Here is a 13205-nt window from a genome sequence, read left to right as displayed (position 1 = left end):
CCCCATTACAGGGAACCCAAGGTAATTTCTACCTCCTACATTATTACTGTTAACTCCAGGTAGCCAGCTACACTACCATAGGCGACAATGTTTTGCAATATATTCAGCCAATCTATTTTATAAAGGTCAATGTTAATTGATTTAAAACCTTGATTGACTTTAGGCAATGCCAGGCCTTCAATCAGTTAAGAAGGTGGTGAGAAAGTGGAGATTACTGTCTGAACCACAGTCACCCCATGCTGAATCAAAAGCCGATGGTCAATGAGCTGCAATAAACCTTCAATCGCTGCTGTTATCCAAGGCAAAGTTCCAACAATATCTCAAAGGAACTAGGGTCAACCAGGCAATCTGTCAGAAATTTGATGCATGTTTACTAATCAATTGAGAGCTTGTGTTGCCCACTTTCTTTCTTCCCCCCCCAGTGTGATATGGATTCTTTAATCATATTGTGGTGTCAGATTTGGCAAATATTTTTCCACACCAGGAGCATACTCTAATTGTGACCCCCATTGGGGGGGGGGGGGATAAGAAATATTCTGAAACAAGGCAAGTTCCAATTAGTTTTTTACTTCCATGTTGATACAAAACTAGACGGTTCACTTCGATTTCTGGCTTTGTGCTTGGGCCTTCAGCACCTTCACTACAATCTTCTGTTCCTCAATAAGGAATGCACGCTTAATTCTGAAAATTAAAAAAAAAATGCATGTAAGGCCAAGGATTCAAGTTATAAGCACAGCTCAACAGAAAGGTGTCAGGTAGTAAAAATTTGTGATTAGTCATATTTCCCAAAATACTCGCAAGTGACCTGCACTGTAGAACTACTGATCAACATCAAGAGCTGAAAATTCCATGGTGTTGAAGTATCCAGGCCGCAGCTCACAACAGGAAAATCACAGGAGACTACACACTGGCCTTCTAACATGAACTTTCTCTTAATTGCATCCAACGCAAGTAAAAAGAGAGAATAAAACTGTACATAGTATTCTTTATGTAGTCTCACCACTATCCAGGACAGTTGGATCAAGACTTCCTGACATTTATTTCATGCATCTTGCCAAATTATTAATTACATATTTTACCTCCCTGCTAAAATTTGTGACAGCATTTCCAGTGGTTTAGCCTCTTACCAGGGGCAAAGTTAGACAGCCTTCCTAGACCCCTCATAAATAACTGGCCCAAAGATCACTCCGTTCGCTATCTTAACTAACTACAGAGAGCATGTGGTTTAATCAGATGGCAGCAGCTTTGTCAAAACCTTTTGTCAAAGAACCCCTCAATTTTTCAGCATCATGGCTGATAGAAACTCTCTTCACACTAGCAGAAAACTGACCAAAAACAGTTTTACCTCACCAGAGCTTGTAACAGCTGCTTGAAAGTTTACATGGAAACTATTCAATCACCGGCAGAACTATCACATACGAGAACACCAGGTACTCTGTACTAAACGCTTTTTATTGCAATCAGACGTTTAATAAACTGATTAAATAACAACTATTAGGAACAAGCCATTTTGAAGATTACCTGTCGCGTACACACTTGGCGCACATGGAACCACCATAAGCTCGACTGACGTGCTTCTTGGTCTTTGACAATCTCATTAGGACCTTGGGTCGAACAGCCCGAATCTACACAAATTCAAGAGGAAGCTATCAGTGACTATTTTGGTCAACGGGTGAAACACAAAATGGCAATACTCAACACCAAATATAAACATAATTCCCCATTTGATCAACTTGTAAAAACAGTAAGATCAAGCTGACCAATGCAAGATGCTTGAAGATGGTTGGCCAAAATTCAAAGTAAGTTCTTCTTTTCACACACTTCAAACACAACTAGGAATTGCATGACCCAGAGGACCAAACAGTGCTTTTCATCTCAGTTCAAAGGCAAGTCAGCCTGAGGGTGTCCTGTAGTTGCAAGAATCCCACGTGAAATGTGTTTGATTAGTCTTGATCCAGCACTTAGACATCTTACATCAACAAGTGCACTTAATTGGAAACTTCACTGGTCGACAAAGACAAGAAAATGGACTTCACTTGTACAGAACGGGTTGCTCTGTCATTAGGAGAGAACAGAAGAAGATTCACTTTGCTTCCAGCTCAGCTGTACACAACCTGGAGTAAGTGCCATTAGAAGACTGTGCACCCGAAGTAGGAAGTTTCCCACTGCATAACATTAATCTCACTCAATTCATGCACAAGAAATAAATAAACCTGAATAAATGCATGAAAGCATAAGTTCAATGCTGAAACTTTCTTCTAAGATATGAATCACTGGTGACAGCAATGGCCACCCGGTTTGAATGACCACTGGGTATCAATTTAGAACTACAGTCCTATTGCTAGGTTGGGTTCTCTTCCCAAAGGGTCTTAGTGAAGAAGCTGGGTTTTCACAACATTCATCACCTTTATAGTAATGTCTTGGTCAAATAGTGGAACTGTGTCAGCAATTTAAATTTCATAATACAAAATTAGGATGTATGGATGATCACAATACAGTTCACAACCACAGCACAGAATCTAATAGGAACAGCGTCCCTCTCAGAAAAGAGAATTCAACAACTAACAGTCGTAAAGTAATACGCCAGGAGTTGTCTTGTGCTCAATTAATGTTAATTAATTTTATTTTACTATGATAATTCAAAACTCACTCTGCTCACCAGGTATTTTTACATCTTTCTTTGCTTAGCTACTTATTTAATGCACTGGCCTCTAACTCAATCATGCAGTGAAATATTTCTGGCTCAATGAAGCATTCCTTAACGTTTATCTAATTTTAAACTGATGGCCCACACCAAGGACTCCCAAATCAGTTAAACATTTATGGTCTTTCCTTTGCACTATGAAAACTTTGTATTATTCAAACAAGAACATTAACAAAAAACTTTTCTTGTTACTCCAGTGGAAATCATTAGGGCATTAATTACTCCATCAGATCACAAAACTGTGACTCCATTGCATTTTGACAAAGAAACCAGAATAAATATATTCAGTCCAGATCGCAGCTGTAGAATAGGCACTTCGCAATGTCTCAATGAGATTTTACACACACACAAAACCCTTCCCCATCAAGGTGAAGTGACTACTTACACCACGGAGTCTTCCAGGACAGATGCCACATGCAGACTTTGGTGCTTTGCCGACCTTCTTTGTGTACAGGAACACAATGCGGTTCCCCGGTGTGCGAGACCTTCACAATTAGAAAAAGGTTAACTGTTTTCTCCCCCCAAGAAAATTATACTCCCAAGACATCAAGTGCTAGCAAGGTTAAATTGGAAAAGCTTGTATTCCCTTGAAGATAGAAGATTATAGAGTAATCAAATGGAGATACTTAAGCTGACTAAAATTGATGTTCTCTCTCACCATCTTATTTCCTCTGCTGAGAGATCCCGGAACAAAAAGCAGGGCCTCTAATTTTGAGGTAGACCGTTCCAAGACTGTACTTTACAGTAAATGCAATGGTAATCAGGAACTCTCTCATGAAAAGATGTTCCGGGCGGAAGTCAACTCAAAATTTGATTGATGGCTTTTAGTGAGGTAAGGATATCAAGAGTGGCAGACACATATAGCTCAAGATATAATTGAGTCATGGACTAAGTGAATGGCTTTCACCTGCTTCAACATCCAGTACTTACAATCTTTTCTTGTTGGAGGCGGTGTTGTAGGACAACCTACGGCGGTATGTCAGGCGTTGAACCATCTTTCAGACCTGGAAAATAAAGAGGAAACAGTCAAAACGATAATTTCAGCTGTTTTGAGATAAAGCTTCACAGTTCAGGTCTTGTGTCACCAAATGTAACCTACCATTCAGCTCTGAGGCAACGAGGCAACTAATCGACTTGGATTTGAAATAAGTAACCTTGGTTTATTCCCTGCATTGCAACAATGTCAAAAATGCAATGGTACTTCTTTGTTCAAACTGTAGTGCCACTGGCGGCAAAGCAGAGAGCAGTCAAGAAACTGATTCTGAGGGTCAGAATTGGTGCAACCTCTGCATCTTAGTCTCAAAATTAGCTTTTAAGCAGAGATCTGCATAAATACGCGGAGAAAAATTCCTGCAGGGACACAGGCAAGAACAGGCAACTGAAGCAAATGAAGCACAGCTCCAAATAAAAGGGCACTAACAGGAAGAGCCAATGGCCTCCTTTTCTGTTGTAACATCCAATCATTGCAAGACATTAATGGCATGATAAGTTCAGAATTTTAGAAGTGCTTTAAGTTGCAGTAGCAGTAGGAGAGTCTAGATGAAACTAGTAAAGGGTTAGAAAGTTAACAGGAGCAAGTGTTCAGCAGTACAAAGTGAACTGGAATGGGAACCCAACTTTAGCACCCAACTAGTTGCCAATAGCTAGTGACAACGAGGCAGAAAGTGTTCCAAAACCTCAAGTTAACATTGGAAGTTATCCCACCACATGACACATCTGGAATTGTGCCACATATAGAGACATCAGAACAGATGATTAGAATTTTGAAGGTGGAGGTAGCTTTTACAAACAACTTATAGAGGAGAGATTTAAAAAAGGGGTTTAGGAAAGAAATTCCAAAGCTTCGTACAGAGACTTTAAGTGTAATTGCCTCTGACAGAATAATAAAAATCATGGACCTGCATGAGACCAGGGCTGCAGAGGAGCAGATGTATCTGAGGGTTATCGAGCTGAAGATTAGAGATATGAAGGAACAAGGTTTAGAAGAATGTGAAAACAAGGAAGAAGATTTGACAAAAGAGTACCTAGTAAACCAATTTTCAGCAGCTTTCTGTACAACAGATTCGACAAGACTGGAGCATCAACCTGAAATCTGTGTTCAAATCTCTGAAGAGGGACTCAAACTTCTGACTGAAGAAAAGGCATTGATTGAGGCAGTGTTGGACAGCTTTTGGGAGAAAAGTACTGACACAGTGCTGCACTGTCTGAGATGCCAGACACGAATATTAAGAAGAAGGGCTCATGCCCGAAACGTCGATTCTCCTGCTCCTTGGATGCTGCCTGACCGGCTGCGCTTTTCCAGCAACACATTTTCAGCACGAATATTAAAACACAATCCACAAACCAAAAGTGCATAAAAAACAGCGAGTGCTGGAATTGCTGAGGAACTAGCCCAAAGAAGTCACATTGGACCCGAAAAGGTAATCGCTCTTCTTGTTGCAAGGAAGCTGACAGAGTTGCTGCCCTCTGTGTGAAAAAGTTGCCCCTTAGGTCTCTTTTAGATCTTTTCGCTCTCACCTTAAACCTATCCCCTCTAGTTCTGGACTCCCCTACCCCAGGGAAAAGACTTTGTCTATTTATCCTATCCATGCCCCTCAATTTTGTAAACCTCTATAAGGTCACCTCTCAGCCTCTGGCGCTCCTGGAAAAACAGCCCAAGCCTGTTCAGCCTCTCCCTATAGCTCAAATCCTCCAACCCCGGCAACATCCTTGTAAATCTTTTCTGAACCCTCTCAAGTTTCACAACATCTTTCCGACAGGAAGACCAGAATTGCACGCAAAATTCCAACAGTGGTCTAACCAATATCCTATACAACTGTAACATGGCCTCTCAACTCTATCCAATGAAGGAAAGCATAACCAAACGCCTTCTTCACTATCCTATCTACCTGCAACTCCACTTTCAAGGAGCTATGAACCTGCACTCCAAGGTCTCTTTGTTCAGCAACACTCCCTAGGACCTTACCATTAAGTGTATAAGTCCTGCTAAGATTTGCTTTCCCAAAATGCAGCTCCTCGCATTTATCTGAATTAAACTCCATCTGCCACTTCTCAGCCCACTGGCCCATCTGATCAAATCCTGTTGTAATCTGAGGTAACCCCCTTCGCTGTCCACTACACCTCCAATTTTGGTGTCACCTGCAAATTTACTAACTGTACCTCTTATGCTCGCATCCAAGTCAGAGCTGCCAGAGAATGTGGTGGAGGCTGGTATAATTGCAACATTTAAGAGGCATTTGGATGGGTATATGAATAGGAAGGGTTTGGAGGGATATGGGCCGGGTGCTGGCAGGTGGGACTAGATTGGGTTGGGATATCTGGTCGGCATGGATAGGTTGGACCGAAGGGTCTGTTTCTGTGCTGTACATCTCTATGACTGTAAATAAAAGATTCCTATCTGACCTCTGAGATTGAAGTGAAAGGTCGTTTGGGGTTATTTCAGAGAGGGGCACGGAGTTTCTTCAGGCAACCCAGTCAATATTTGAAACAAGTGTTGCTAGAAACAGATTGTCTGCATTACCTTTGGTGGGATCTTACTGTGCAGATGACTGCTGCTGTTTCCCACATTAAAAAGATTTTAAATACATGCTCCACTGGATACAAAGCACCGTGAAACGTCCGAGAATAAGGTCCAAGTCCCCGCTCTGCCGCACTCCACCATCCTCCCTCTCCATCCCTGCCAACAGCGGCCTCGGGTACAAGGCCTCGCTGGGACCCGGATCCGAACCCTTCCCCGATCCGCCTCATCTTACAAACACTCGATCAATATCCGCCCCGAAGAGACCCTCTCTTGCGGAGGAATGACAACCCGCGGGTGCCCGGCCCATAAGACATCCGATGACCGCGGATGGCGCCCGATTATCCGTCAACCCTTCCACTGCTTCCATTAACGCCATACCTGCAACCGGCCTCACCGGAAAAGGAAGGAGGAAGTGAATCAGGGGCAAAGTTCAAAGCTATCAACAGCTGCCGTACGGAATAGCGTCCTGTACGGGAACAGCCATGGGCGCCGCCATCTTTTTGTACGTCCACTCTATAAGGCTGGGAAATGTTGGGATACAGTGAAGCTGCAAACCACTAGATCCTGTGAAAATGAAGGATAAGATTCGGGAACCTTGGCTGACAAGAGAAATTGTGAGCCCAGTCAAAAAGAAAAAGAAAGCATACACAAAGCTCAAAGTAATTCAAAGTTAGCAGGAAATAACACAAACAAGGATTTTGGAAAGCTATAGGGGAGGTCATGAAATGTCTTTGGCAAACAGGATTAAGAAAAATCCCAAGGTGTTTTATACATGTGTAAGGAGCAAGAGGGTAACTGATGAAAGGATAGGTCCAATCAAGGATAAAGCAGGGAATTTATGCATGGAGCCAGAGGGAAGTGGGTGAGGTCCTTAAGGAATACTTTGCATTGGTATTGACAAAAGAGGGCATGGTAGATGGTGAGGCTTGGGAGTGGTGTGTTGGTATTCCAGGACATATTGATATAAAAAAGGAGGAGGTGATGGATGTTTTGAAAAGCATTAAGGTAGGCAAGTCCCCAGGAACTGATCAGATAGAATCATACGGCACAGAAATGGACCCTTTGGTTCAACTCAACCAGACATCCAAATCTGACCTTGAACCATTTGCCAGCTTTTGGCCCATCTCCCTCTTAAACCCTTCCTGCTTATATACCCATCCAGATGCATTTTAAATGTTGTAATTATAACTGCCTCCAATACTTCCTCTAACAGCTCGTTCCAGACATTTCTATGTGAAAAAGTTATCTCTCAGGTCCATTTTAAATCTTTCCCCTTTCACCAAAAAGGCACCATATGCCTTCTTGTTTAGGACACCCCCATTTTCAGAAAAAGACCTTGGATATCCACCCTATCCATGCTCCTCATGATTGTATAAACCTCCATAAGGCCACCCCTCAGCCTTTGAAGCTCCAGGGAGAAAAAGCCGCATACTATTCAGCCTACCCCCCCCCAGAGCTCAAACCCTCCAGTCCTGGCAATATCCGTGTAAATCTTTCCGCACTGTCTCAGGTTTAACAGCATCCTTCCTACAGAAGGGTAACCAGTATTGTAAGCAGGCCTCACCAATGTCCTGTACAGCCACAACAAAACATCCCAACTCCTATAGGTGATGTTAGGACCATTGAAGGCCTTCTTCAGTATTCTATCTACCTGCCACACCACTTTCAAGGAATTATGCACCTGCACCCTGAGGTCTGTTTGTTCAGCAACACTCCACAGGGCCTTACTATTAACTTTATAAGTCCTGCCCTGATTTACCTTTGCGAAATGCAACACCTCATATTTATCTAAATTAAACTTCATCTGCCACTCCTTGGTCGATTGGCCCATCTGATCAAGATCCCATTGTATTCTGAGATAAACTTCTTCATTGTCCACTACACTACATATCTTGGTGTCATCTGCAAACTTACTAACTATACCTCTTATATTCACAGGAAAAATTCCTGATGAAGAGCTGATGCTCAAAATGTCGACTCTCCTGATCCTTGGATGCTGAGAGGGCATCCAAGGTCAGGCAGCATCCGAGGAGCAGAAAAATTGACGTTTCGGGCAAAAGCCCTTCATCGGAATTCCTGTGTTTTTCAGCACCACACTCTTGACTCTAATCCCCAGCATCTGCAGTCCTCACTTTCGCCTGCTCGTCAAATGCTGCCTGATCAGCTGTGCTTTTCCAGCACCACACTTTTTGACTCCTATATTCAGATCCAAATCATTTATGTAAATGATGAAAAACAGTGGACCCAGCACCGATCCTTGTGGTGCACCTCTGATCACAGGCCTCCAGTCCAATAAACAACCCGCTACCACCACCCTCTGTCCCTTACCTTCAAGCCATTTTTATATCCAATTGGCTAGCTCTCCCTGGATCCCATGTGATCTAACCATACTATTCAGTCTACCATGTGGAACCTTGTTAACTGCTTTGCTGAAGTCCACATAGACAACATCTACCACTTTGCCCTCATCAATCATCTTTGTCATCTCTTCAAAAAACTCATTCAGATTAGTGAGACACGATTTCTATGTTCTAGTCTATGTTTGGAAAGTTAAAATCGCCTTTCATTATAACCCTATTATTGTTACAGATATAGAGTCATACAGATGTACAGCATGGAAACAAACCCTTCGGTCCAACCCGTCCATGCCGACCAGATATCCCAACCCAATCTAGTCCCACCTGCCAGCACCCGGCCCATCTCCCTCCAAACCCTTCCTATTCATAAACCCTTCCAAATGCCTCTTAAATGTTGCAATTGTACCAGCCTCCACCACATCCTCTGGCAGCTCATTCCATACACATACCACCCTCTGCATGAAAAAGTTGCCCCTTAGGTCTCGTTTATATCTTTCCCCTCTCACCCTAAACCTATGCCCTCTATTTCTGGACTCCCTGACCCCAGGGAAAAGACTTTGCCTATTTATCCTATCCATGCCCCTCATAATTTTGTAAACCTCTATAAGGTCACCCCTCAGCCTCCAACGCTCCAGGGAAAACAGTCCCAGCCTGTTCAGCCTCTCCCTGTAGCTCAGATCCTCCAACCCTGGCAATATCCTTGTAAATCTTTTCTGAACCCTTTCAAGTTTCACAACATCTTTCCGATAGGAAGGAAACCAGAATTGCACGCAATATTCCAACAGTGGCCTAACCAATGTCCTGTACAGCCGCAACATGACCTCCCAACTCCTGTACTCAATACTCACACCAATAAAGGAAAGCATACCAAACGCCTTCTTCACTATCCTATCTACCTGCGACTTCACTTTCAAGGAGCTACGAACCTGCACTCTAAGGTCTCTTTGTTCAGTCTTGCTAAGATTTGCTTTCCCAAAATGCAGCACCTCGCATTTATCTGAATTAAACTCCATCTGCCACTTCTCAGCCCATTGGCCCATCTAGTCAAGATCCTGTTGTAATCTGAGGTAACCCACTTCGCTGTCCACTACACCTCCAATTTTGTTATCATCTGCAAACTTACTAACTGTACCTCTTGTGCTCGCATCCAGATCATTTATGTAAATGACAAACAGTAGAGGGCCCAGCACCGACCCTTGTGGCACTCCACTGGTCACAGGCCTCCAGTCTGAAAAACAACACTCTACCACCACCCTCTGTCTTCTACCTTTGAGCCAGTTCTGTATGCAAATGGCTAGTTCTGCCTGTATTCCATGAGATCTAACCTTGCTAATCAGTCTCCCATGGGGAACCTTGTCGAACGCCTTACTGAAGTCCATATATAGATCACATCTACTGCTCTGCCCTCATCAATCTTCTTTGTTACTTCATCAAAAAACTCAATCAAGTTTGTGAGACATGATTTCCCACGCACAAAGCCATGTTGACTATCCCGAATCAGTCCTTGCCTTTCCAAATACATGTACGTCCTGTCCCTCAGGAGTCCCTCCAACAACTTGCCTATGACCGAGGTCAGGCTCACTGGTCTATAGTTCCCTGGCTTGTCCTTACCACCCTTCTTAAACAGTGGCACCACGTTTGCCAACCTCCAGTCTTCCGGCACTTCACCTGTGACTATCGATGAAACAAATATCTCAGCAAGAGGCCCAGCAATCACTACCGAGATCTTCTTACATATTTGCTTCTCAATTTCCCGTTGATTATTGAGGAAGCCTATAATACAATCCCAACAAGGTGATCAGCCCTTTTTTATTTCTCAGCTCCAACCATATGACTTCTCTAGATGATCTCCCAGTAATATCCTCCCTAAGTACAGCCCTAATCTTATCCCTAACCAAAAATGCTACTCCCCCTCCTCTCTTGCTTCCTTTTCTATCCTTCCTATGGCCTCTATAGCTTGGAACATTAAGCTGCTAGTCCTGTCCCTCTCTGAGCCACATTTCTGTAATAGCTACAACCCAGTTCCATGTTCCCAACTGTGCCCGAAGTTCACCTGCATTTCCTGTCAGGCCTCTTGTATTGAAGAAAATGCAATTTAATTTATCAGTCTTACCTCATTCTCTGCCAAGCTCTTGTCTGCCTTGGCTCCTCTTGTCTACTGTACCTACCTCAGCCTCTTTTCTCACGATCGCTTTGGTTCCCATACTCTCCCCAATCCCCTTACTAGCCTTCCAAATAGCATTAGCAAATCTCCCTACATGGACATTGATCCCTTTCCAATTCAAGTGGAACCTGTCCCTCTTATACAGGTCATTTCTACCCCTGAAAAGATCCCAATTATCCAAAAATGTGAATCTTTGTTCCCTCCACCAGCTTCTCAATCACACGTACATCTGCTCTATCCTCCTATTCCCACTCTCATTAGTACATGGTAACGGTAGTATATTACTACCCTCGAAGACCTATCTTTTAACCTCCTGCTTAGTTTCCACTATTCTCTTTGCAGAACCTCACCCCTTTCCTTTACCTATGTTGTTGGTACCAACATGCACAATGACCTCGTGCTGGTCACTCTCCCCTAACAATATCCTGCACCCTCTTCAAGACATCCTTGACCCTGGCACCAGGGAGGCATGCATCATCTTGACATTTTGCTGTTGGTGTTCGTGATAGTGAGTAAATGTAGCGAGGAGTTAGACCAATATGTAATTGGTAATGGGTTGAAGGGATAAGGAGAGAAGGCAAGAAAACGGGGGCAAGGGGACTATCAGCCATGATCAAATGGCAGAGCGGACCTGAGGGGCTGAATGGCCTAATTCTGCTCCTATATGTTATGAATTGTGTGGGGATTTTACATCTTACAAACTTGATTGATTTTTTTTGAGGAGGAAGTGAGGACTGCAAATGCTGGAGATCAGAGTCGAAGAGTGTGGTGCTGGAATAGCACAGCCAGTCAGGCAGCATCCGAGGAGCAGAAGAGTCGATGTTTCAGGCATTCCTGATGAAGGGCTTATGTCTGAAATGTTAACTCCCCTGCTCCTCATATGCTGCCTGACCGGCTGTGCTTTTCCAGCACCACACTCTTCGACTGTGAATTTTTTGAGGAAGTGACAAAGATAATTGATGAGGAAAGGGTGGTAGATGTTATCTATGTGGACTTTAGCAAGGCCATTGAGAAGGTCCCTCATGGTACCTTGATATGGAAGGTGAAGTCATATGGGATCCACGGTGAACTGGTAAGATAGATACAGAACTGGTTTGGCCATAGAAGACAGAGAGTAGCAGTGGAAGGGTGTTTGCCTGACTGGAGATCTGTGACCAGTGGTGTCCCACAGGAATCAGTGCTGGGATCCCTGTTGTTTGTAATGTATACAAATCATTTGGAGGAGAATGTACATGATTCGTCAATTTGCAGATGACAGAAAGTTTGGAGGAGCTGCCAAAGGATACATCAGAACATAGTTGAAACTTTATTGCTGGAACAGCACAGCAGGTCAGGCAGCATCCAGGGAACAGGAGATTCGAGGTTTCGGGCACAGGCCCTTCTTCAGGAGGGCCTGTGCCCGAAACGTCGAATCTCCTGTTCCCTGGATGCTGCCTGACCTGCTGTGCTGTTCCAGCAATAAAGTTTCAACTTTGATCTCCAGCATCTGCAGACCTCACTTTCTCCTCCTACATCAGAACATAGACTTGCCAGATGGACTTTAATCCTGATGAATGTGAAGTGATGAATTTTGAAAGATCTAATGCAGGAGGGAGTTTACAGTATATGGCAGAACTCTTTGTAGCATCAACTTGCAGAGGGATCTGGGTATATATGTCTACGATTTCCCTGAAAGTAACAACACAAGTGGATAAGGTGAAAGTGCAAAATAATTGAGAGTCTTTTTTTTGCCCAATTTCAGGAACCTAGTTAGAGACAAAAAAAAACTGCAGATGCTGAAATCCAAGGAAGAACAAAGCAAGCCAGGCAGCATCAGGAGATGGAGAAGTCAATGTTTGTGCTTTAACCCTTCCTCCCGTGGAAAATGAGATGTTGTTCCTCCAATCCTTCATTGACACAGTAAATCGGACCACAAATTGGAGGAACTACACCTCATCTTCCACCTGTGCAGCCTACAGCCCGGAGGACTCAACACTGAGTTCTCAAACTTCAAATAACCTCCCTTTCCATCCCCTGAGTCCCTTCCTAGCCCCTTCCCATCCCTTCCTTTCCTCTGACTAACCTTTCCTTCCAGCTACCAACTGGATTTATTCCTCCCATCGACCAACCAGATCATACCCATCACCTGTATTCACCTATCCCCATCATACCACCCTGCAACACCCCCAACCAAAACCATCCCCCACCCTCCTTCTCTTTATTTGCAACTCCCCTCACCCCCACCCCCAGTGCTGAAGAAGGGTTAAACCTGAAATGTTGACTTCTCCACGTCCTGATGCTGGCTGACTTGCTGTGTTCTTCCAGCTTCCTGCTTGTCTACCTCAATTTCAGGAACCAGCTGGGAAAATTTCCTCTCTGACATCTCAGACTGAGGTATCCTCCTTGGAAACAAACTGATGATATGTTCAGTGCAGAGCCCATATATTTTGTGATATTAAATTGCACCCAAGTATCATTAGC

The 13205-nt window shown here is 43.6% G+C and overlaps 1 protein-coding gene across 1 annotated transcript; it reads right to left on the bottom strand.

Moving 5' to 3' along the window:
• Positions 1-551: 551 nt before the first annotated feature.
• rpl34 (ribosomal protein L34) lies at positions 552-6637 on the bottom strand. Its single transcript, XM_043674326.2, has 5 exons — positions 6603-6637; positions 3635-3708; positions 3090-3189; positions 1522-1625; positions 552-681 (listed from the first exon to the last, which is right to left on the bottom strand). Exons 2-5 carry the CDS (start codon positions 3697-3699, stop codon positions 597-599), a joined length of 354 nt encoding a protein of 117 aa, XP_043530261.1. The 5' UTR covers positions 3700-3708; positions 6603-6637; the 3' UTR covers positions 552-596.
• Positions 6638-13205: the final 6568 nt, after the last annotated feature.

This window comes from Chiloscyllium plagiosum, unplaced genomic scaffold (genome assembly GCF_037043375.1).
Source record: "Chiloscyllium plagiosum isolate Xiang-an unplaced genomic scaffold, Cpla_swu_hap1 HiC_scaffold_36, whole genome shotgun sequence".
NCBI classification, from domain to species: domain Eukaryota; kingdom Metazoa; phylum Chordata; class Chondrichthyes; order Orectolobiformes; family Hemiscylliidae; genus Chiloscyllium; species Chiloscyllium plagiosum.
This window is presented reverse-complemented; position numbering and strand designations above follow the sequence as displayed.